At 35.3% G+C, this 26351-nt stretch overlaps 1 protein-coding gene across 1 annotated transcript in view; it reads left to right on the top strand.

The window, feature by feature from the left end:
- ADAM9 (ADAM metallopeptidase domain 9) overlaps positions 1 to 26351 on the top strand; it is a 148242-nt gene that overhangs the window by 118616 nt on the left and 3275 nt on the right. The window contains exons 17-20 of the mRNA XM_045998185.1: positions 9220 to 9300; positions 9566 to 9671; positions 17429 to 17570; positions 19207 to 19294. Coding sequence (XP_045854141.1) covers positions 9220 to 9300; positions 9566 to 9671; positions 17429 to 17570; positions 19207 to 19294 — 417 coding nt within the window. The remainder of the gene's footprint in view (positions 1 to 9219; positions 9301 to 9565; positions 9672 to 17428; positions 17571 to 19206; positions 19295 to 26351) is intronic.

The raw sequence follows: 26351 nt of genomic DNA, 5'->3' as shown, positions 1-26351 counted from the left end.
GTCAATATAGTACTGAAAGCCCTACCCAGAGCATCTAGGCAAGAAAAAGCGATAAAATTCATCCAAATCAGAATAGAAAAAGTGACACTGTTTTTGTTTGATATGATATGGTATCATCTTTTAAATAAAAAGTTCTACAGACTTCCAAAAAAACTGTTAAAACTAATCTGTGAATTTGGTAAGTTGTAGGATACAAGGTCAGCACACAGAAATCAGTTGCATGTGTATACACTAACAGTGAACTAACTTAAAAAGAAATAAAGGAAACCATCCCATTCACAATAGCTTCCCAAAAAAGTGCTTATGAATAAATTTAAGAAAGGAGATGAAAGATATGTTTACTGAAAACCATAAGACTGTGATGAAAAAAATTGAAAAAGACAAACAAATAAATGGAAAGATATCCTGTGTTCATGGATGGAAAGAATTAGTATTGTTAAAATGTCCATACTATCCAAAGCCATCTATTCAATGCAATCCAATGGTATATTTCATAAAAATAGAACAATCTTAAAAGTTGAATGGACCCATAAGGACCCTGAATAGCCAAAGCAGTCCTGAGAAAGAAGACCAAAGCTTGAAGCATGCAATTCCTGATTTTAAACTATGTTACAAAGCTATAGTAATCAAAGCAGTATAGTGCTGGCATAAAAAGAGATACACAGATGAATGGAATTGAATCAAGAGCCAAGAAAGAACCCTGGATATATGATCAACTAGTATTTGACAAGGCTATTCAACAAGACTACTCAATGAGGAAAGGATAATCTTTTCAGTAAGTGGTACTGGGAAAACTGGATATTCATATGCTATTGAATATTCAGTAGTATTAGACTCCTATCTTATACCACTCACAAAAATAACTCAAGATGAAATATGACTTAAACATAAGACCTGAAACTGTAAAGCTCCTAGAAGAACATGCGAAAGAAAGCTCCTTTACATTGGTCTTAGAAATGATTTTTTTTTTATATGACATCAAAAGCATAAGCCGCAAAAGCAAAGATAATTAAATGGAACTATATAAAATTTAAAAAGCCTCTGCATAGTAATAGAAATAGTCAAAAAAGTGAAAAGGCAACCTTTGGGATGGGAGAAAATATTTGCAAATTATTTATCTGATAAGAAGTTAATATCCAAAATATGTAAGGAATTCATATAACTCAATAGCAAAAAAGCAATCCAATTTTTAAAAAATGTGCAAAGGACCTGAACAGATGTTTTTATAAAGACAACAGATGGCCAACAGGTACATGAAATGTTTAGCATCACTAATCATTAGGGAAATGCATGTCAAAATCACAATGAGATATCACCTCATCCTTGTTATATAGCTCTCATCCAATGTCAAGAGATAACTGTTCATGAGGACATGGGGAAAATGGAATTCTTGTGCATCATTGGTGGGAATGTAAACTGGTACAGCCACTGTAGAAAATAGTATGGAATTTCCTCAAAAAATGAAAAATAGATCTGTTATATGATCCAGCAATCCCACTTCTGGGTGTATATCCAGGGGAAATGAAACCAGGATCTTGAGGAGATATCTGTACTCCTATAATAATTGTAGCATTATTTACAATAGCCAGGATAACCTAAGTGGCCATCAGCTGATGAATGGGTAAAGAAGATGTGGTATATACACACACACACGTATATACACATATATACATACATACACATACAATGGAATATTACTCAGCCATGAGAAGGAAGGAAATCCTGCCACTTGTGACAACATAGATGTATCTTGAGGGTGTTATGCTAAGTGAAAAAAGTCAGATGGAGAAAGACAATTACTGTCTGAACTTATATGTGGAATCTAAAAAACCGAACTAATAGAAACTGAAAGTAGAATGGTGATTTCCAGGGATTCAAAGTGGGGAGGTGGTAGAAATGGGAAGATGTTAGTCAAAGGATATAAATTTCCAGTTTAGTATATGTGCTGCCGAAGCGAGCACTAAATTTCTAGTTTAAAAATGAATAAATTCTTGGAATCTAATATTCAGCATTTTGATCATAGTTAATAATACTGTACTGTATGCTTGAAAGTACTAATATATCTTAAATGTTCTCACTACAAAAAAAGAATGGTAATTATATGGAGGGATGCAGGTATTAACCAGCCGTACTGTGGCACTCATTTCTCAGAATACAAGTCTTTTAAATCACTGTGTTATATAACTTAAAGTCACACAATATTATACATCAATTATATCTCAGTAAAGCTGGAAAAAAACAAATAATGCTCTCAGCCTCGTATGTTCCTTTTTCACACCCCTTTCACTCATTGATGTAATTAATGAGTTTGGGAGAAGACACTGGGCATGGGTGCCTCAGCCCCTTCTGTCTTCTCTTTTCAGATCTACCTGCCTGCAGAGAGGGCACATTCTGGTCTGCTCTCTGAGCCATGCAGTAGAATTAGCAGGGCAGGCTCTGCTTCTGTGGGGGGAGGCCTGTGGTTGTCCAGAGCAACCTGTGATTAGGCAGGTAAGTTTGATTTTGGGGGTGCAGTATTAGGAAGCCCATTTTGCTGTTTGCTTTAGTCATGTTAAATGCCTTATTGAAAATAAAGTTGATACTTTAATTTCCACTTGTCAGCCTCCCGTTTTTTTTTGTTTTTTTTTTTCCCATCTAGTTCTGAACTTGCTCAAAGAATAATGATGTGTAATGTACTGATGGGACAAAAGCCCAGTATTAGTGGTATAAATATGAAGCAATATTTGAGAAGATGAAGGAGAGGTATTTGGGTTCATGTTAGAGAGCTGAATTCTGGGCGCCTAGGTGACTCAGTCTTTAGGTGGCTGACTTCGGCTCAGTTCCTGATCCCAGGGTTCTGGGATCGAGGCCCACATTGGGCTACCTGCTCAGCAGGAAGCCTGCTTCTCCCTCTCCTGCTCCTCCTGCTTGTGTTCCCTCTCTCACTGTGTCTCTCTCTGTCAAATAAATAAATAAAATCTGAAAAAAAAAAAAAAAAAAGGGAAAGCTGAATTCTTACCTATCATAAAGGGCATGAGTTGATGATATCTAGAGCAGATAAATCAAGAAATAGCATGAAGGAAGTCATGGAGATGGGAAAGTACAGCGTAGGGAATATAATCAGTAATATTGTAACTTTGTGTGATGACAGATGGTAGCTACGCTTATCTGGGTGATTTGTAATATATATAATTGTTGAATCATTATGGTATACACTTGTAACTAATATTTTATGAATATATATACTTCAATTAAAAAAAAAAGACTGGGGGCGCCTGGGTGGCTCAGTGGGTTAAGCCGCTGCCTTCGGCCCAGGTCATGATCTCGGGGTCCTGGGATCGAGTCCCACATCGGGCTCTCTGCTCAGCAGGGAGCCTGCTTCCCTCTCTCTCTCTCTGCCTGCCTCTCTATCTACTTGTGATCTCTCTCTGTCAAATAAATAAATAAAATCTTTAAAAAAAAAAAAAAAAGACTGGAAACTACCTGTCCCCCTGCTTCCCCCACCAAAAAAAAGAAAGAAAGAAAAAGAAATAGTATACTAATTTAAAATAGGGTGTGATTTATCATTTATATCGCTTCCAGACTCCTGGACTGACAGTGTAGATAGAAATGGGTTCATGGAGTTGTTTCATCCTAAACACTTTTAGCAGTACTTAATTTTTAGCCATGTGAAACATGAAGATAAACTGGTACCCGGTTCTTCAGAAGTCGGTTTAGAAGTGTTCTGTCAGCTTGACTGAGAATAGTACAGCATTGACATCTAGAGACTTTTGCTGTCATTCATAGGCTGAGTGTTTCTCTGGTGGGAAGAATTGATGACAGTGGTGACTCAGTTTATTTGAATGCTGGATTACTTAAAAGTGTATGGGTTACCAAAGTTATGAGATTTTTCTCTGAACCAATGACTATATCAGAAAGTGTATGCTTGCCTGGTTTGAAAATCATAACCAACAAGACATGCCTTTTTCCCTTTCTCAAAATGTAAGAAAGAGATGGCAAAAAGATTTCCTGACTATGAAAATGACTCTGCTTTGGAAATTGGGCACACTTTGACGGCTGTAAAAGCTGTCAGGTGTTCACGTTAGATTTGGTGCTTGGTTTAATATCTTTGGTCATTTCTAAGAATGAAACCTCCATGTTTAATGAGTTGACTCTCTCTTCACTCTTGCATAAATATTCCAACTGCATTCAAAGAGTGCTTTTAACGTATAGTGTTTGATAATTATATTTCCAGATCTTTCACATTCTTACTTGTTCTCGGTGTGTTCAAGATTTAGAGAAAGGACTGTAAAAGTCTCCTAGTAGCTTTCTGTTTTCATTTCCCCATGTATATAATTTTTTGCACTAAGAATGCTGAATCTATTTGTGGCAGAGTTTGTCGACTATTACATTTTAGTTGTGTTACATTTTTTTATTTAAAAACTTGATACTTGTTTATTTAAATTTTTCCCGTGTTCCAAAATTCATTGTTTATGCACCACACCCAGTGCTCCATGCAATACGTGCCCTCCATAATACCCACCACCAGGCTCACACCGCCCCCCCCACCCCCTTCCCTTCCAAAACCCTCAGTTGTTTCTCAGCATCCACAGTCTCTCATGGTTATATTTTTTATTAGTTCAAAATGTCCCTTTGGTAAATCTTCATGGTTTTGTCTTAAATTTTACCTTGATTGATATTGTTATCATACTTTCTTTATATTTAAGTTTGTCTAATAGAAGTTTTGTCCAACTCTTTTCAGAGTTGTTTAAAGCATGAGCTTCATGAATACCTTATGATTACTTATTATTTCATGACCCAATCTAAGTTTTTTCTTCTTTTGGAAAAAAAAATTTAAAAAGATTATGGGAAGGGGAGCCTGGGTGGCTCAGATGGTAAGTAGTTAAGCATCTGCCTTCCACTCAGGGCATAATCTCCAGGTCCTGGGATTGAGCCTGGTGTCCTGTCAAGCTTCCAGCTCAACAGGGGGTCTGCTTGTCCCTCTCTGCTTGTGCTTCCTCTGTCTCTCAAATGAATAAATAAAGTCTTTAGAAAAAAGATTATTATTTAATGATTTCATCATTAAAAAATTTAAAAATATCGTGGAGAACAAAAAATAAAGGTCCCTTGCTGATACCCTACTAATTTCTCCTCTTTTGAAACTCGTTTCCTAGAGGTAACTACTGTTAACACTATTTTTTTTTATCTGTCCAATTCTCTTTCTGGGCATTTACAAGTGTATATACTCCCCACCACCCCATTAGACTTTGGGATAAGACTTTAGGTAATGTTATGAAATGTTTTTACTCAATAGCACAATGCGGAGATCCTTCATGTCATTATATGGAAATCTCCTTCATCCCATTATAGATGCAGTCTTGACTTAACCACATTGCAGAAGTTTATAGTGTATGTAGTTGATTTGTTAATTGACTTTACCAGCATTGAATACTCTTCTACATTTAATTTCATCTACTTAAATAAAATTAGTTATTTACTTGAGAGAGAGAGAAAGAGAGAGCACACATAAGTAGAGGTTTGGGGCAGAAGGAGAAGCACACTCCCCACTGAGTAAGGAGCCTGACATGGGGCTTGATCCCAGGACCCTGGAATCATGACCTGAGCTGCAAGTAGATGCTTAATCAACTGAGCCACCCAGGCGCCCCTAATTTCATCTAGTTTTATAAGTACTTTTGTAGAATAGATTTCCTGGGATAGATTTTTAAATTAAGGGATATATACTTTTAGAATTTGATAGAAACTATCAATTTACTTTTCAACAAGAGGGTGGTAATTTATATTCCACTAATTGGATATGAGGGTATCTTATTTTTGATAATGTTTTGTATTATTAATCTTTTTAATTTTTGACATCCTGATTGACAAAAAGCTATGTTATTATTTTAGTTTGCATTTCTGTTCTTGAGCATCTTCTTTATTATCTTCATAGATATCTTCAAAGATATCTTCATATCTTTATTAGCTCCGTGTATCTTTTCTGTTAAGTCAGTATTTATATTATAGCTTCTGTTTTTCTGCTGGCTTATTTTATTATCATTTTTAAGGGCTCCTCATATGTAGAGAATATTAATAAACAGTTATATCTACTTTTTGTAATTTAGCATTTGTCTTTGCTACAAAGAAATTTTAAAATATCATAAAGTTATTTCACTTTGTCTGTTTTGCCTGAGTTTCATGTCATGCTTAGAAAAGCTTTTTGTATTCCAGTAAAATATAAAAATTCTCCTACTTTTTTTGTATATTTATGGTTTTGTTGGGCTTTGACTTTTATAAGCACAGTTTAATACATTATCATTTCATTATATTTCTATGATCTTAAAGCTGTTTTAAAATGTTTTCTTAATATCTTGTGCTTTATCTTCCTCTCTTATTATATTGCACAAATTGTGTTTGAGTGTGTGTGTTTATGAGTTCAGTATGGGGGTTATATATCTTTTTCTTTCTGTTATACTACTTTTTTAAAAAATAGCACTGACACATTAATTTATTTTCTCCCAGTGATGTCAGGAAGAAAAATAGTATCTGCTGATTTCTCCCGTGTAAGATGTACCACTATTACTTCCAAACCCCCACAAACTCTTTTTTTTGTTGTTGTTGAAAAAATACTGGCTTTAAATTCTGGGTGATTACTAACATATATAGGTATATTTTAAGGGCTTTTATCTTTTTGTGTTTTATTTAAAATTTTTGTCTTTTTGTGTTGTGTTGTGTTACTGTGTCAACAACATTCATATACAAGGGTAGCAATGCTTGGCATATGTACCTATACTTATATACTGATGGAACAAAACACCAAACATTTTCTTTTTCTTTTTTAAAAAGATTTTATTTATTTATTTGACACAGAGAGAGAGTGAGCGAGTGTACAGGCAGGGAGAATGGGAGGCAGAGGGAGAGGGAGAAGTGGGTTCTCACTGAGCAGGGAGCCCGACATTGGGCTCGATCCCAGGACCCTGGGATCATGACCTGAGCTGAAGACAGGCACTTAACCGAATGAACCACCCAGGTTCCCCAATACCAGAATTTTCTATAGCGGTAAATAGGATAAGTTGGATCCTGTTATTTTTGGTATCTACCAAAGGCTGGACTCTGGGGACTTTGAGCACGCTGACAGTACATACGTATACATATTAAACTTTTTTTTTTTTTTTAAAGATTTATTTTTTTGACAGATAGAGATTACAAGTAGGCAGAGAGAGAGAAAGAGGAGGAAGCAGGCTCCCAGCCAAGCAGAGAGCCCGATGCGGGGCTTGATCCCAGGACCCTGGGATCATGACCTGAGCCGAATGCAGAGGCTTTAACCCACTGAGCCACCCAGGCGCCCCTACATATTAAACTTTTTATTTAAAGTCAATTTAGTTAACATATAGTATAATATTAGTTTCAAGCTTTATATATTCAACATTTATTTAGGGGAGGAGCTAAACATCAAGGGGGAAAAGAAATGGAAAAAGAGAACTCTTTAGTAGCTCCTTTTTAAATTATCCTAGGTAGTTCTGCTTTGCTCCAAAGTCACACCCTGAAATTAATAAGCAGGAAGTCCTAAAGTTAAGTTCATCTGCCCTCCTTCACTTGTGGTTGGTGGTGGTGGTGGAGGCTGGGTAGTATTGGAGAGGATGGTCTTAAATTTTACCCCTTCAAGCAATTTATCAGGGTATTCCTTCCAATTTGATCCTAACCATTCAACAAGTAAACAGTGCCAGTCAGAACACTGTTTTCTGAACTAGGAAGTTGTGTTCCCTAAAGTGAGTCTGTGAGATCTTAACACATTTCATCTTATTTCTGTGACCTTATTTAATGCCTCAGTCATCTGCTCTAAGTCAAGTTATTGAAAGAAAAGTCTCCTCCTAGCTGAATAGAGAAGCTATTGGTAAATATCTCCCCTAAAGCTCATACGTATGAAAAAAGTATTTTGAAATCTTTATTCAGAGAAATGGGTGGGTGGAGGACAGGGGAGGAGTGACTTATTACTGTAGAATCTTCTATACTTTAAAAATTTCTAATCATATGAATATATTTCTTACTTAAAAATTAACTGAAAGTTATTAAAGAATTTGGACGGTCCTCTGACTCTGTAATAATGTTTATATTATTTTATATTTATATAAATATTTATATATTATAATAAAGGTATCTATTGATATTGCATTATTCTCTAATTACTCTTTATTTCATTAGAGCATTTAAACATTCTGATTTTGTGTGGTTGGTTGCTTAATAAAATTTTAAGATAGTACTCCATAACCTTTAAGAAAAGTTAGTCTCTTTTTCTAACATATCTTTAAAGAATAGTTTTTCAGGGGCACCTGGATGGCTCAGTGGGTTAAAGCCTCTGCTTTCAGCTCAGGTCATGATCCCAGGGTCCTGGCATTGAGCCCCGCATTGGGCTCTCTGGTCAGCAGGGAGCCTGCTTCCACCTCTTTCTCTCTGGCTGCCTCTCTGCCTACTTATGATCTCTGCCTGTCAAATAAATAAATAAAATCTTCTTTAAAAAAAAAGAATAGTTTTTATAAGTTTTAATTTCTGGTACGTTTTTAGCTGATTCCTTTAGGTCTGTTATATTTTTCTCATGTAATGATACTTTTTATATCTCTTTTAATATTTAGGACTCATTTGTATTTCATATCTCAGAATTTCTAGAACTATATAAGATAATAATGACTTACTTTCAATAGTGCTTTTAATAGAAATGTCTCTATTAATTTATCATTAATCATGATACTGGAAGATAGATTTTTATCTTATCAACTAGGTAAACTTTTATTCTTATTTTGAAAGAATTTAAAAAATCAAATTGAGTTCTAAATTTTATGGAATACTGTTTTGGTATCTTGTAATAATGACAATTCATATGAGGTATTATGGTAATAGATTTCTTATTATTGAGCCTTTCTTATAGTTTAACTTTCTTATAATAGTGATATCAACTCTATCTGGTTACTTTTGATTGGAAAAAGTCCACTTGTGAATATTTTACTTAGGGTTTTTATATCTATATTTGTATAGGATAATAGATTATAATTTTATCATCGTTTTTGGCCTTTGTGTCATCCTTGTCTTTTTTGATAGTTATGTTAATTTCACTTATTTTTCTACATTTTCATACATAAAATGTTAACAATTCCTTCCAAGTTTAAAAGAATTCAGCATGAAATAATCTGTGCATAGCTCTTTTCTTCTGGGCACTTGATTAATGTTTCAATTTTTCCTTACTCATTAGTTCACTTTTTTTTTTTTCAGATTTGTAGAAACTTTCAATGTGTAAATGCTTCTGTTCTGAATTATGACTGTGATATTCAGAAAAAGTGTCACGGACATGGGGTAGGTAATATTCTCTTTTGGTTTGTTCATGAAGTAGCACTGAATCATGAGAATTCCCAATGAGGGAATGAGGCTTAGGTGAGACTTTCCAAGATTTTTAGATATGGGGGAATTTAGATATCTGATAAATGTTTCATTCTTAAAAAGAGTGCCTGTGAATTTGCATGAATTGAATGCTTTTCTTGGTTTCTTTTCTTGAGTTTACGATGAAGAGTAATATTCACAATTAACCAAAGCGGTTTTTTTTTTTGTTTTTTTTTTGAAGGTATGTAATAGCAATAAGAATTGTCACTGTGAAAATGGCTGGGCTCCCCCAAATTGTGAGACTAAAGGATACGGAGGAAGTGTGGACAGTGGACCTACATACAATGGCAAGTAACATAGTAATACAGTGGCCCATGTCAGAAATTGGGCATCCTTGTACTTCTCCCTCACTTCCCACATTGGTTATACACTAAATATGTTGATTCTGCCTCCTGAATTTCTTGTGACTGTTTCTAGTTTTTTAATCCCTGTTGCCCAGAATTACATAACTACTCCCAGAATTACATACTACTCTTAACTATGTTCCCTCTTACTTCCTATAATCCACGTTCCATAACTACAATATAGAATTTTAGTGTTTCTCTTCAGGAATTGTTTTCATTATGCCATCATCCTGCTTTGAATTCAGTGCTTCTACACTGCTATTAGGGTGAGATCCAGAAATCCTTAACACAGCTTAAATACCCTGTATGATTTGCCCCTAGCTTAACTTTCCAGCTTCTTTTCATTATGCTCAAGATGTTGTAACTTCTTGGGGCGCCTGTGTGGCTCATTTGGTTTGGGGGGGTCTGGCACTTGATTTTGGCTCACATCCTAGGATTGTGGGATTAAGCCCCATACCCAGTTCTGGGCGCAGCAGGGAGTCTGTTTAAGATTCTCTCTCTTCCCTCTCCCTCTGCCCTTTCTCTGATGTGTGTGCATGGGCACGTGCTCACTTGCTCTCTTGCTTTCAGTTAAAGAAATAAATCTTTAAAAAAAAGATATTGTAACTTCTTTTATTTCCTTTAATAGGTTACTACTGTCTTAACTCTGGTCTTCATACAGCATTATATTCACATTGTGGAAATTTGGCTAATGGCTACTCAGATTCAGTTTATAGCTTATTTTCTTAAAAGTTTTTCCTGACTACCTAAATCTGAATTAGTATGCTTCTTCTTTCATTTATTTATTTATTTAGTAATTATTCATTTTTTAAAGATTTTATTTATTTGACAGAGAGAGAGATCACAAGTAGGCAGAGAGGCAGGCAGAGAGAGAGAGGGGAAAGTAGGCTCCCCACTGAGCAGAGAGCCCGATGCGGGGCTTGATCCCAGGACCCTGAGATCATGACCTGAGCCGAAGGCAGAGGCTTTAACCCATTGAGCTACCCAGACACCCCTACTATGCCTCTTCTATTTGTTCTTTTACTGTAAGCATTATCACGTACTATAGTAATTACTTATTTACTTTTTTCCCTAATAGACTATGAGTGAGCTCCTTGTTTACCCGTATCTTTCTAGTAAGAATATATGCTTGCTTTTTTTTTTTTTTTTAAGATTTTATTTATTTATTTGACACAGAGAGATCACAAGTAGGCAGAGAGGCAGGCAGAGAGAGAGAGAGAGGAAAGTAGGCTCCCTGCTGAGCAGACAGCCCGATGTGGGACTCGATCCCAGGATCCCGGGATCATGACCCGAGCCGAAGGCAGCAGCTTAACCCACTGAACCACCCAGGTGCCCCTTTCTTTTGGGTGAATACTAAGAAGACAGGTTGGCTCACAGAGTATGTTTTATGTTTCACATTTTAAGAAATTGCCAAACTGTTTTCCAAAGTGGTTATACCACTTTATATTCTCTCCAGCTGTATATAAGGGTTCTAATTTTTCCATATCCTCCCAACACTTGATATGGTCAGTCTTTTTAATTTTAGCCATTCTAGCAGATGAATGGTATTTCTTTAATTCCTAATGATGTTAAGCATTTTTTGTGTGCTTTTTTTGCCATCCACATATCTTAAGTGATGTGTCTTCAAATCATTTTGTCCAGTTCTGAGTTAGGTTGTCTTCTTGAGTTCTTTATTCTGGAATCAAGTCCTTTATGATATATGTACTTTATAAATATTTTCTCCCAGTCTGCCTACTTTGAGTTCCATTTGTTGTTATTTTTCTAATTTCTGAAGGTAGAAGATGAGGTGATTGTACTTTTCTAATATAGGTGTTGTAGTGCTATCAGTTTTCCTCTAAAACTGCTTTTTTTTTACATTATACCAATTTTTATATGTTGTGCCTTTAATTTAGCTTAAAATAACTTCTAATATTTTTAATATTAACTTCTAATATTTTTAATATAACTTATAATAAAAAAATTTTTTTTTGACTTGAGTTATTTAAAAATGCTTTACTTCGTTTTGAAGTATCTGAGGGATTTTTCAGATATCTTAGTATTATTATTTCCCATTTCTTATACTGTAGTCAGGGGACATAATTTATATGACTTGAATACTTTTTTATTTTCTGAAACTTGTATTACGGCCCAGATTATGGTTTATCTCATGAAAAAGTTCTATGTACACTTGAAAAGAATGCGTATTCTGCTACAATTCGTTAGAGTGCCTTATAAATAATTAGTTCATGTTAATTGACATGAAATCTAAGATTTAGATTTCCTTACTGATTTCTATATACTTGTTCTGTCAGTTATTGAGAGAGGAATACTGAAGTCTCTGGTGTTATTCTAACTGCTGATTTGCCCGTTTGTCCTTGCCATTCTGTCAGTTTTTGTTCTATGTACTGTGAAGCTGTGTTCTGTTGATAAATTGACCCCTTTATCATTATGACCTGTTTATGGCTGGTAATATTCTGAGCTGTGCAATTAGGAATTAATATAGCTATTCCAGATTTCTTTTGATTAAGTTAGCATGGGAAATCCTTTCTCATTCTTCCTCTTTTAATCTTTTTGTGTCTTTATATTTATTTATATATTTTATTTTATTTTTTTTAGAATGAGAGAGAGCAAGAGTGTGTGGTTGAGTGTGGGCAAGGAGGGAGGGGCAGAGGGAGAAAGAGGGAGGAAAGAATCCGAAGTAGACTCTATGCTCAGTGCAGAGGGTTGTGAGTCTTTATATTTAAAGTGGATTTCTGGTAGACAGGATATAGTTTGGTCTTGCTTGTTTTGTTTTGCTTTGTTTTAAGTAGGCTCCACTCCCAGCATGGGGCTTGAACTCAACCCTGAGATCAAATGTTGCACACACTACAGACTGAGCCAGCCAGGTGCCTGTTGGATTTGTTCTTTTAGTCAGTCTGCCAGGCTTTGCATTTTAATTGACTTGTTTTGACCACTTACATTTAATTTAATTAGAAATGTTTGGGTTTAAATCAGTCATATTGATATTTTTCTATCACAGTCTCTCTTTATGTGATATTTTACCACTTCACTCAGCTTCTTCCATTTCCCCCCTCCTGGCTTTTGTGCTGTTGTCATCATACTTCTACATGTGTTACAAACCCTACCATAGATTGCTATTATTTTTGCTGTAAACAGTTGGTTATTTTTTTAAACAATTACTAAGATTTTATAAAGAATCACCAGATTTTATAAAACCACAGTATCCAAAGGAAAATCTATAGCCCCAAAGAGCTACAACGTATTGTTACATACTGATTTGGTAGGTACATTTGCCCAACTGGTTGCCAGGTTGTTCCAACTCGATTTATTTTTATCTTTTTATCTTCCTAAAGTTGGGAGATCTCAGAATTCAGTACTTGTAACTCTTCTCTTTTTATCTTTACTTCATCCCTAGGTGATCCCATTAAATTTAAATCAATGTCTTTAAATGCCATCTATATTAGGTAATCAGGTGTATTAGCCCTGATAAAAATGACCTGATACAACAAACGTTTATTTTCCTTTCTCATCAGCATGTGCAATGTAGGTTGATAGATTGACTTTGCTTACAGTAGTTACTCAGAGACTTAGACTTGTCTGGATTCACTATGATGAGGAGTTAACATCTTAGAGTGAAGTTCTAAGGTATGCTTGAACATGAGAAGATAACTTAAAGAATCATTTCCTGACCCTTGTATGTTTCTAACCAAAGGTGACAATACACCTTTTCTGGTCACATTTTGTTGGCTACTAGAAGTTATGTGGACATACCGAGCCCGAAGTCAACAGGGATATTTTTGGCCTTTATATTTTGGGAGAGGAGAAAAACTGGAAATAATGGTGAACATTAGTAATGCTTATAATACCCAGCTAAATAGTAATAATTTATGAATTTATATCTTTGGACTTGACTTCCATAACTCTTACATCCAAGAGTTGGTTATCTTTTAAATTTATTTATTTTTTTTTTAAGATTTTATTTATTTGACAGAGAGAGAGAAAGAGAGAGAGAGAGAACATGCAGGGGATGCTGCAGGGAGGGAGAGGGAAAAGCAGATTCTCCACTGAACAGGGAGCTCAATCCCAGGACCCTAGGATCATTACCTAACTGAAGGCAGACGCCTAACCAACTGAGCCACCCTGGCACCCCTTTTAAATTGATTTAAATGATAGGAAAGGTCTTTATATTTACCCATCTAGTTACCATTTCTGATGCTTTTAATATTTGTATGTAAAATTCTGTTTCCATCTGGTATCATTGAATTTTTGCTTGAAGGACTTATTTTCACATTTCTTATAATGTAGGTCTGTCAGTTACTAATACTTTTAGTTTTTGTGTATCTTTTTTTTTTTTTTAAGATTTTGTTTATTTGGGAGAGAGAGAGAGAATGATCAGGGGAAGGACCTGAAGGAAAGGGACAAGCAGACTCTGTGCTGAGTGCAGAGCCCAGCATGGGGCTGAGATCATGACCTGCGGTGAAATCAAGAGTCAGACCCTCAACTGACTGAGCTACCCAGTGCCCCTAGTTGTTGTGTATCTTAAAAAGTTTTTATTTTGCTTCTTTCTTGAATGATAACTGGATAAAGAATTTAAGGGTGACAGTCTGTGTCTACCCTCTGGAGACTGTACTCTACCCCCCACATTTACTTCTTCAAAGATGTTTCTCCATTGTCTTCTGGCTGGCATTACTTTTCCTGAGAAAATGGGCCATCATCTTTCTTTTTTGGTCTTTTGTGTTTTAGGTGTCTTTTTTACTCTGCTTGCTTGATTTGAAAGATTTGAAAGATTTTCTCTTTATCTCTGGTTTTTAGTGTTTGATTATAATGTGCCTTGGTGTGCTTCAGATTTGTTGGCCTTTTTGGATTTGTGCTTTTATAGTTTCTTTCAGATTTGGGAAGATTGTGGTCATTATTTCTTCAAATATTTTCTTCTGTCTTCTTCAGGATTCCAGTTGCATGAATATTTGGCTACTTGGAGTTTTTTCACATCTCACTGATTTGCTTTGATTTTTTTTAATTCTTTATTTTCTGTTTTAAATTTTAAATAGTTACTATTGTTATTCTTCAATTCACTCTTATTCTTTGATGTCTGATCTGCCATTAATTCCATCCAGTGTGTGTTTTATCACAGACATTGTAGGTTTTATTTCTGTAATTCTGTTTTTTTTTAAGGTGTATCTTTCATGTCTCTAAGTAGCATGTTTGATCTTTATTCTAGCTTCTTGAACACGTGGAATACAATTAGAATAACTTCTAGTGTCTTTGTCTACTAGTACTATCATCTGTAGCATTTCTTAGTTTTGACTGATTGATTTTTCTCCTCATTTTGGGTTGTATGTTTCTTCTTTGCATGTCCTGTGATTTTTTTCCCCCCACTGGATTCCAGAAACTGAATTTTGTCTTGTTGTATACTGGATATTTTGGGATTTCTGTTGATGAGCCTTGTTCTTGTGTGCTTATGTTACTTGGGACATAGTTTGATCCTTTTGGCTCTTGCTTTTAAGCTCTATTAGGGAGGACCTGAACATTTATTCTAGTGCTGATTTTGCCCCATTACTGAGGCAAAAAGCCTTCTGTTTGTTCTACTCAGTGTCATACTGATTATGAAGTTTTCTGCTGTGAATGGTACGAATAGGCACCCTTCGTCGTCCTGTGTGATCTGTGGGGTTTGTTCCCACTAATCCTTTCAGAGGTTTCTTTCTCTGGCTTCAGGTGATTTCTTTGTATGCATACATTGCTCACTATCCAGCGGAATATTTGAGAGGAACCCTCTGCAGATCTTTCAAGTTATGTCAGCATCGCTCTCCCTTCCAGTTCTTTGCTCAGTGAACTCCAGCTGCCTTGGCCTCCTCAGACAACCAGCTCCATCTCCTCAATTCAAGAAGTCTACTGAGCTTTGCTTGGGTTCCCTCACCTCTCATTATGATCTGTTAACTTTCCCTAGGCAGCAAACTGGCACATGTGTCAAGCTTGCCTTACTTCTGTCTCTCAGGGATCACTTTTCTTTGTCTGATGCCCAGTACCTTAAACACTGTTGCTTAATATATTTTGCCTGGTTTTCTGGTTGTTAAAGCTCCCAGGATGAATCTGGTTCCTGTTACTACATCTTGGCTAGAAGTCAAAGTTGGAACTACGGATTTTAATAGCCATGTATCATTCCATCGAGTGGATTGGATGTGCCTTAACTCGCCTTAGCGGTTTTCTAATTATTTGACATTTAGGTTGTTTCTAAGTTTTTGATATGCATCAGTAACTTTGTAGTATGCATCTTAATACTTACATACTTTTTCCAGTTGAAGGATAGATTGCTGGTAATGAGATTATTAGGTTGAAGGTATAATCCTTTCTATGGTCCTTGACCAAAATTCCGAATGAATTTGTGTTAATATCATTGACAGTATGAAGGTATCAGTTTCAACGTAACCTTGCCAGGTTTAGATGCTTTAATTTAAATTATGTCTACTCATTAGTAAGTATCAAATGAGAGATCAAGCTCACTTTAGTTCTTCCTATTATTTTTAACCAGGTTGAATGTTCTTTCATGTAGTTTCATACAAGTTTTAACAAATTTCTGGTACTTTTACAAACTTAAAATTATGTGGACAACTTTACAGTTTATCACTGCTGTTTATACTTACTATATCCTTTCTTTTTCTAAAGATCAAATTAATGTGAATTAATACATTTCTAAAGTTTGTAAGTCTTAAAACCCAGGAGCCATAAAAAATAAGATTAATAAATTCCACTACCTAAGAATAGTAAACTTATGCATGAAGAAAAGCATTGTACTACTGTAAGACAAATGATAAAATAGGGAAAATACTTCCAACTCATCACAGACAAAGCTAATTTCCTAATATATACAGAGCGTTTAGAAACTGTGAAGAAAGGAAATAATAGTCCAATAGAAAATAGAAAATAGATACAAAATTTCCTTACACATGAACAGTTGCTCATCTCATAGTATAGAAAAGAATATAAATTAAAATTATATGAGATACAGTTTTTCACCCATTAGGTTGGCAAAATGCAGAGTTTGACTCTATGGGTAAGGCTTTGAGGAATTCTTGTATATTGCTGGCTTGCATGCTGAATTGTAGCCACCACTGTGGTGGATAATTTGACACTACTTTAAAAAATGATGAATGCATTTGCTCTCGATATAACAGTTCTACTTCTGCAAAATTATTCTATACATGTACCAGTATGATATCCCATATGTACAAAGTTTACTTATTACAGCATTGTTTTAGAATAGAAAAAGATTGGAAAAATATCAATAGGGTACTAGTTAAATATACTATAGGACGTCTTTGTAATGGAGTTTTGTATAGTTGTGTAGAAAATGAGGTGGTCCTCTATGTATGGTTTGGGAAGCTATATAGATAAGTGATAAAAAATGATGTGCTGAATAGTGCTTATGATATGCTAACTTGTGTATAAGAAAGGGTTGGCAATAAAAGCATACTTTATTTTTTGCATGGAGAAATAGTATAAGATTATATAAGAAACTAATGAAAGTGGTTATGTAACGAGAAGGCAAAATGAAGTAGGCATTGTTGAGGTATGAGCAAGACTTCTCAGTGTATTCAATTTCTGTCAGTTTGACTTTTGAACAATGTGAAAATTAATGTAAAACATTTATATTCATCTAATAGGTCTTAGTTAATATGCATTAACTTCTAATTTAATGATCATTAGTATGAATTTTTTTTCTCTAGAAAAGAATACTGCATTGAGAGATGGACTTCTGGTATTCTTCTTTGCAATTGTTCCCCTTATTGTATTGGCTGCTTTTGTCTTCATCAAGAGAGATCGACTATGGAAAAGCTACTTCCGAAAGAAGAGATCACAAACATATGAGTACTTAGATTTTTTCTTTTATATTCATATTAAATAAAGTAGTTATTAATGATGATAGCCATATCATAGGGGTTGGTTTAAAAATAGGGTTCTAAGAGTTAGCTGGGATTAAAGATAGTGGTGACTCAGCCATCTTAATAATCGTGAGGGAAAGGATTATAAGCTATTGTAAATAGCCCTTAGGGTTCATGTTGTTTGACACTGATTTCTGATACTGGGGTAAATACAAATTTGGGCTACAGCTTCTTTTTTTTTTTTTTTTTTAAATATTTATTTATTTATTTGACAGAGAGAGAGGTCACAAGTAGGCAGAGAGGCAGGCAGAGAGAGAGGAGGAAGCAGGCTCCCTGCAGAGCAGAGAGCCCGATGCGGGGCTCTATCCCAGGACCCTGAGATCATGACCTGAGCCGAAGGCAGCGGCTTAATCCACTGAGCCACCCAGGTGCCCCTGGGCTACAGCTTCTTAATTGGGCTTCTTAATTCGGGATTAAAATATGGGATAAACATAAAAAATGTAAATGTCACAAAATTTTCTTCCATGTCTGTTTGAAGTATTAGTTCTCACAGAGGAAGAGTGTTCAAATATTGAAAGCGTATTTTGTGAATTACCAGTTTTTAAGAAGTAAGTTTTGGTGGAAGGAAGGGCTGTCAAAATTCAGACACCTGACATTTCTGCTCTCTGTGTCAGACTCTTGTATGACTGTATCTCAACCATCACTTACAACATGTTGGCATTAGAATACGACATATATTAGCATAACCTTGCAATTAGATCCTAAGTTCAAGTTTCAACTTGTCATTTGCTAGAATTATAAACTAGAATAGTAAATAAAATTCTCTGTTACTTGTCTCTTAGGGTTGATGTGAGGATTAAATGGGAAAATGTTAACAAATAAAGTCTATAGCACATTGCTGGCACAATGTAATTACTTAAAAACTCATTTTTATAATGATAAAAAGCTAGTTTATTATGATAGTGATTTCTTAGCTAGTACATAGTATTTTGCTAGGGTATCCTGATGGTAGCTTTAATTTTTAATATATTCTAAAACAGAGATATCTTCCTATTCTTTCTTTCTCTTACTTCCTATCATACCCAAACTGACCAACCCATAGATGATTCTCCCATCTGCATCTCTGAAATTTTAGTTCCATACCCATAGCTCTCTCCTATATATCTTTACCAAGCTGACTTGCTGTTACCTCAGCATGTCTAAAATTTAGTTACTATCTTTCCAACCAGCTTCTTTGCTCCTCTTGGGCTTCCTCGTTTTTAGAATGACAACTTCATGTTTTGTGTATTCAGCCTTAGAATGTGTATTTACTCTTTCATTTTAGGAAGACCTCAGGAGAAAAGCTTGGAAACACTGGCCTAATTGGCCAAATTTTATGGCTCCTTAGAATTTCAGGTTATTTAATTGTAAAGTGCGGTTAATAAAACTTTCTAGTACTGTAAAGATGAAAAATGTGTGAAAGTTGTTAAAAATGCCATAAAGATTTTAGCTGTCATTGTGACCGTCGTTACCTCCACTACGAACATCATTATTCTGTATCTGAGAAAATACAAGGTATGTGTAACATGTCTCGTGGAAATGATCTAATCTTACCATAGCTCAGAAGGAATTGTCTCTTTCAGATCAGATGGCAAAAACCAAGTGGAAGCATCTAGACAGCCAGTGAGTGTTCCTCGACATGTTTCTTCAATGACTCCTCCCAGAGAAGTTGTAAGTTTAAAAACAAAAAATATTTTTTTATTATATTATGATATCACATTGCTAAAAGTTTAAAAAAATAATTTTTACATGGATATAGAAATAAGCATAGATGATTTCTGAAGAAGTGTGATTTCTAAGTGTGGGCTCTGGATTAATGAAAATAATACCAGTAGGGTCTCTGGCTCAGAGGTGTCTGGAGAAGATATCTAGACATTGAGAATGCTTTGCCCTGAAACCAAGATTGGGAAATGATGTGTGGGATCTCTCTTGTTACTGTTGTTTTCTGTGTCTGCTGTCTCTGTATTTTTAATGCCTGGCTTCGCTAGGGCGTGTGGCTGAGCTGCTGGAATAGGCGTAATTGTCTCAGCATTGGGACCAGTAATCACTGCCTTTGAGTGTATTAGGGAATACTGAGATAATGATATCACTTTTTTTTTTGTATGCATATATTCCTAAGAAATATATAGTATTACTTCAGTTGTTTTTAAACTTTATGTTTTATTTTCTATTTCATGCATCTTTCTGCAACCTGCTTTTTCCTTTAACATTGCTTTGTGATTTAGCCCTCTTAATACCTGCAGCTCTCGTTCATTCATTTTCACTTTGGATGTTTAAAAATCCATTTTCCTATTAGCAGATTCCAGTTTTTTGTACCTACAAATAAGAAGACTACAAATTAAGAATGCCTTTCCTCGTTCACATTTTAAATACTAAGTAGGTCACATGTGGCCACTGACTACTGTATTGAAAAGCATAGATTCAAAATATTTCCATCAATGCAGTAAATTTTATTAGAGAGCATTGATCTAGAGGCATGTAGGAATTAAAATGCTGGGCTGAAAGAGAGTAACTATTTACTGGAAATTGCCAAATTGATTTCCAAAGGGATAGTATCATCACTGGTATATGTGCATTTCTGTTGACCTCCATCCTTGTCAACACTTGATACTGTCAGACTTTTAATAAAAGTCTTTCCAGTTATGTGGAGTTAAAGTCATTAAATATTTTTCCTCATGTTTTATTACAATGAGTATGTGTGTGTGTGTGTATATACAATCTCCCTATTCTACTCCCTTTTCCTTTTAAAAAAAGAAACAAAAAATTGTTATGCCAGTTTCCCCCTTAAACATATATGTTGGAGAATTTTCCATAGCACTACATATACAGGGTGCTCACATATGCTGGTTAGAAATTGCATATGTGTTCTTCATCTTTGTTATATTTTTTTCCCTTTTTTAATTGTGGTAAAGTAAATATACCATAAAATTTGGCATTTTAACCATTTTTGAAAATATAATTCAGTGACATTAATTATATTCACAATATTGTACAGTCATCACCACTATCTATTCCTGAAACCTTTTTATCAGAAACTCGATACCCAAAGCAGTGACTCGCATTTTTCCCTCCCCCAACCACTAGCAACCACTGTTCTACTTTTTTTAAAATTCAGTTATAATTGACATACATTTATTAGTTTCAGGTGTTCAGCATAATGATTCAGTATTTGTGTACATTGTGAAATAATTGATCACCACAGAAAGTCTAGTTAATATCCATTACCCCACATAATTTTATTATCCTTGTGATGAGAACTTTTAAGATTTTCTTAGCTATTTTCAAATATAAATACAATATGATTAACTATAGTCACTATGCTGTACATTACATTTCCATGACTTACTTCTTTTGTAACTGGAAGTTACCTCCTTCACCCAATGTCACCCAACCCCACTCCCACCTCTGGCAACCACCAGTCTGTTCTCTGTATGTATGAGTTGGTGTTTTGTTTTGTTTTTAAGATTCTACATATAAGTGAGGTTATATAGTATTTGTCTTTCTGTATGACTTATTTCACTTAGTATATTGCCCTCAAGGTTGGTCCATGTTGTTGAAAATGACAAGATTTCCTTCTTTCTTATGTCTGAATAGTATTTTATTTTGTTGCTATATATATTTCACATTTTTTTTTTAAAGATTTTATTTATTTATTTGACAGAGATCACAAGTAGGCAGAGAAGCAGGCAGAGAGAGAGGAGGAAGCATGCTCCCCGCTGAGCAGAGAGCCCGATGCGGGGCTTGATCCCAAGACCCTGGGATCAGGACCTGAGCCGAAGGCAGAGGCTTTAACCCACTGAGCCACCCAGGCGCCCCCACATTCTCTTTATCCGTTCATCCAACAGCAGAAACTGAGGTTGCTTCTATGTCTTGGCTATTGTAAATAATGTAGGTGCATTATGGGGGTATGCACCCCAAATATGGGGGTGCAGATAGCTTTTGGAGTTAGTGTTTTTATTTTCCTTGGGTAAATACTCAGAAGTGGAAATTCTAGATCATACGGTATTTCTATTTTTAGTCAGATTGTTATTTTGCTATTGAGTTTATATATTTTAGAAATTAACCTGTTGTTAGGTGTGTGATTTACAAATATTTTCTCCCATTCAGTAGGTTGCCTTTTTATTTTGTTGATTGTTCTCTTTGCTGAGCAGAAGCTTTTTAGTTTGACTTATGACATAGTTTCTTTTTGTTTATTTTTGCTTTTGGTATCTCATCTAGAAAACCATCTCCAAGACCCATGTTACTGCCTATGTTCTCTTTTCAGAGTTTTGTGGTTTCAGGTCTTACATTCAAATCTTTAATCCATTTCAAGCTAATGTTTGTGTATGATGTAAGGTAGTGGTCCAGTTTCATTCTTTCGCATGTGGCTGTCCAGTTTTTGCAGTACCAATTGAAGAAACTGTTCTTTTCCCATACATGCTTGGCTCCTTTGTTGTAAATTAATTGATCATGTATGTGTGGGTTTATTTCTGGGCTCTCCTTTCTGTTCCATCACCCTGTGTGTCTGTTTTTCTGCTAATGCTGTATTATTCTGATAACTGTAGTTTTACAGCATAGTTTGAAATCAAGAAGTGTGGTGCCTCCCGCCTTTCTTTTTCTTTCTCAAGATTGCTTTGACTCTGTAGGGTCATTTTCTACTTTCTGTTAATTTGCCTAGTCTAGGTACCTCTTACTAGTGGAATCATACAATATTTGTTCTTTCGTGTCTTATTTCATATAACAGTGTCTTCAAAGTTCATCCCTACAGTAGTGTATGTGAGAACTTTATTTCTTCTTATGGCTTACATATTACATGATTACTTTATGTGTATACAACATTTTGTTTATTCATTCTTCCATTAATGGGCACATGAGTTGTTTCTACTTAGTGGCTAATGTGGATAGTGTTGCCATGAACATATATGTACATGTACCTGTTTGAGTACCTATTTTCTTATTTATTTATTTAGTTAGTTAGTTATAGTACCTATGTTTCAGTTCTTCTGGGTGTATACCTAAGAGTGGAACTGATATGTTATGTTGTTATTCTATGCTTAACTTTTTGAGGAACTACCGAATGCTTTCTTCAGTGGCTACACCATTTTACATTTCTACCATGAGTGTTTTGATTTCTTCCCATTTTTGTCAACACTTGTTTTCTGTTTTTGCTTTTTTTTTAAAAAAACTTTATTATAGCCATCTTAGTGGATGTTAAATGGTACTTTGTTGTGGTTTTGATTTACAGTTCCCTAATGATTAGTGATTTTGAGTATCTTTTCATGTGTTTATTAGCCATTTGTATCTCTAGTCTGGGGAAATGTGCATTCAAGTCCATTGCCTGTTTTTTAAATTGGGTTGCTTGTCTTTTTGTTGTTGAGTTTTAGGTCTTTATATTTTCTGGATATTAACACTTTATCAGATATATGATTTATAGATATTTTCTTCCATTCTGTAGTTTATCTTTTCACTTTCTTGATAATGTACTTTGATGCACAAGAGTTTTTAATTTTTATGAAGTCCACTGTATCTGTTTTTTTCTTTTGTTGCTTGTGCTTTTGATGTCATCTCTAACAATCCATTGTCAGATCCAAGGACATGAAGATTTACTTGTATGTTTTAAAAGTTCTATAATTTTAGTTCTTATATTTAGGTCTTTGACCCATTTTGAGTAATTTTTGTATATGGTATGAAATAGGGGTTCAATTTCTTTCTTTTGCATGTAGAAATCCACTTGTCTTGGCCTTATTTTTTTTTTTTAAGGTTTTATTTATTTGACAGAGAAAGAGAGAGAGATCACAAGTAGACAGAGAGGCAGGCAGAGAGAGGGGGAAGCAGGCTCCCCACTGAGTGGAGAACCCAATGTGGGGCTCGATCCCAGGACCCTGAGATCATGACTTGAGCCGAAGGCAGTGGCTTAACCCACTGAGCCGCCCAGGTGCGCCTTGTCTTGGCCTTATTTGTTGAAGAGACTATTCTTTCTTTGTTGAATGGACTTAGAACTTTGTGGAAAATCAATTGGCCATAGATGTATAGGTTTTTTTCTGTCCTCTCAATTCTGTTCATTTGGTCTCTATTTCCATCCTTAAGGCAGTTCTACTATTTTGATTATTGTGGGGTTGTAATGAGTTTTGACATTGCAAAGTGTGAATCTATGAACTTTTTTCTTCTTTTCGAGATTGTTTTGTTATTTAAAGCCCCTTTGATTCCATATGATTTGAGAATCTACTTTCCCATTTCTGCAAGAAAGGCTGTTGGAATTTTGATAGGGGTTCTGTTAACTCTACAGATCACTTTGGGTTGTATTGACATATCCTGACAGTATTGTCTTTGAATCCATGAACACTAGTTGTCTTTCCATTTATTTAGGTCTACTTTAATTTCTTGCAGCAATGTTTTATAATTTTCAGTGTACAAATCTTTGACTTTCTTGGTTAAGTTTATTCCTAGGCATTCTATTCTTTTTTTTTTTTTTCCCATTCACTTTCCCATTTTATTTATTTTTTTCAGCATAACAGTATTCATTGTTTTTGCACAACACCCAGTGCTCCATGCAAAATGTGCCCTCCCTATTACCCACCACCTGTTCCTCCAACTAGGCATTCTATTCTTTTGGATGCTATTGTAAATGGAACTTTTACAGTTTAGCTTTTACAGTAATAGCTTTCTGAATTTCCTTTCTCGATTTTTCATTGCTGATGTATAGACACAAAACCAATTTTTGCATGTTCATGTTACATGCTGCATCTCTTTTGAATTCATTTCTTAGTACTGTTAGCTTTTCTGTGGACCTTTCGGGATTTTTTGTTTATATAGGATCGTGTTATTGGTGAATGGAGGTATCTGTGCTCCTTTCCAAATTGGATGTCTTTTATTTTCTTTTTTCCTCTAGTTGTTTTGGCTACCTCTTCCAATACTATGTTGTGTAGTGGTGGTAAAAGCAAGCATCCTTGTATTCCTGATTTTGGGAGAAAAGTTTTCAGTTTCCTTGGCATATTTAAATGTTTCCCTATGTTCTTCCAGTGACATTTTTCATGTTGATTATGAGAAGTCCTTAAAGCAGTTCCTGATAGCTATTTTTAAAAGGCTTTCAGCTGTTGGTAGTTATGTATGAGATTGGGAAAGACCATTTCTCATCTCAGATCCATTTTTTAAATATTAATATAGCAATATCAGTTTTTTCTTTTTGTTTAATATTTATGTCTTTTTACATGTAATTTTTCTTTTTATGTTTTCTATTAAATATTTAAAAAAGTTTTAAAAATATTTCTTTTAACTGGAGACTTTATGTTGAGTACAATTATTAATATAGTTTTTCTACCATATTGTTTTTATGATCTCATTGTTTTCCTGTTTCTTCTGTTTTCTCCCCACACCACAATGCCTCTTCTATTTTTTGGGACTGATTTAGTTTCCTCCTTGCCCCATTTCATTTTTCTCCTCTGCTTGTTTTTAGATACATTGTTAGATAAATTAGATTCAGATCTGTTGGTCATTTATGATAGTTTTTTGTAGCTTCATTATATTTTTAAAAGCACTCATTTCTTTAAACATACAAAAATACTTACTTTTTGTGCTTTATCTGATCATTTTAATGTGTGTAGTCTTGGTTCTGTTGTTTGTTATTTCTACTGATTCTTGCAGTGGCTTGTTTGCTAGTGTGCTTTGTGATACTGATTGTAAACTGGCATTCTTTTGAATTTTATATGGGAAAATTATTTCAGTCTTGAATTACAGTGAGTTCCTACAGAGAGTGTGTGTATTTCCCTTGGCCACATGGCTGGGGGCATGGTCCATCTTCTGTGCCTTTAAATTAAAATTTTTGTTGGTGTTTCTTTGGGTCACACAAGTGTTAGGAACTCAGGCCCCCCAAACCTTCGTGAGGATGGTTGTATGGTTAGAAATTCCCCAGGGAGATAGTTTTCTTTTATTTGCCTTCTACCAGTACCAAGGTCTGTTTAGGCAGTTTCTCCACTGTTTTTTGGGACAGGTGTTTCTTTATTAAGTTAATCCAGTGAGGATATTCCCTGTTAGGGACCTCAGCTTTCTATTTGGTCTTTAATTCAGCATTCCATCCAACTCAGGCTTCAGATTTTGTCTTCTAGGTCTATATATTACCTGAAAACATATAATGTAGCCCACCAAGGATGGAAGATATTCATAGGACAAATGCAGTTATGTACTCTGGACTCTTTCATACTTTCTTATTTTGGGGGGCTTTTTAGATGTTTCTTATTCCCTAGGAACTCATTCAAGCATTAAAAAAATACCTATTGGGGCACCTGGGTGTCTCAGTGGGTTAAAGCCTCTGCTTCGGCTCGGGTCATGATCCCAGGGTCCTGGGATCAAGCCCCGCGTTGGGCTCTCTGCTCCACAGGGGCCTGCTTCCTCTTCTCTCTCTGCCTGCCTCTCTGCCTAGTTGTGATTTCTCTCTGTCAAATAAATATTTAAAAAAAAAACCATTGTTATTTTAACCAGCATTTTAGTTCTCTCTACTTGGAACATTTTAGTCCACTGTTTGTGAGTAACAAGCATGTATCCCATGCTTTTAATAACTGCGTATGTACGAGTCCATCTTATGGATTTGTCACAAATTTAAAAACCAATTGTTTCAGGGGCGCCTGGGTGGCTCAGTGGTTTAGGCCTCTGCCTTCAGCTCAGGTCATGGTCTCAGGGTCCTGGGATCGAGCCCCGCATCGGGCTCTCTGCTCCATGGGGAGCCTGCTTCCTCCTCTCTCTCTGCCTGCCTCTC

This window comes from Meles meles, chromosome 2, assembly GCF_922984935.1.
Source record: "Meles meles chromosome 2, mMelMel3.1 paternal haplotype, whole genome shotgun sequence".
NCBI classification, from domain to species: Eukaryota; Metazoa; Chordata; class Mammalia; order Carnivora; family Mustelidae; genus Meles; species Meles meles.
Note: the sequence above shows the minus strand (reverse complement) of the source record. Positions and strands in the feature narration are given on the sequence as shown.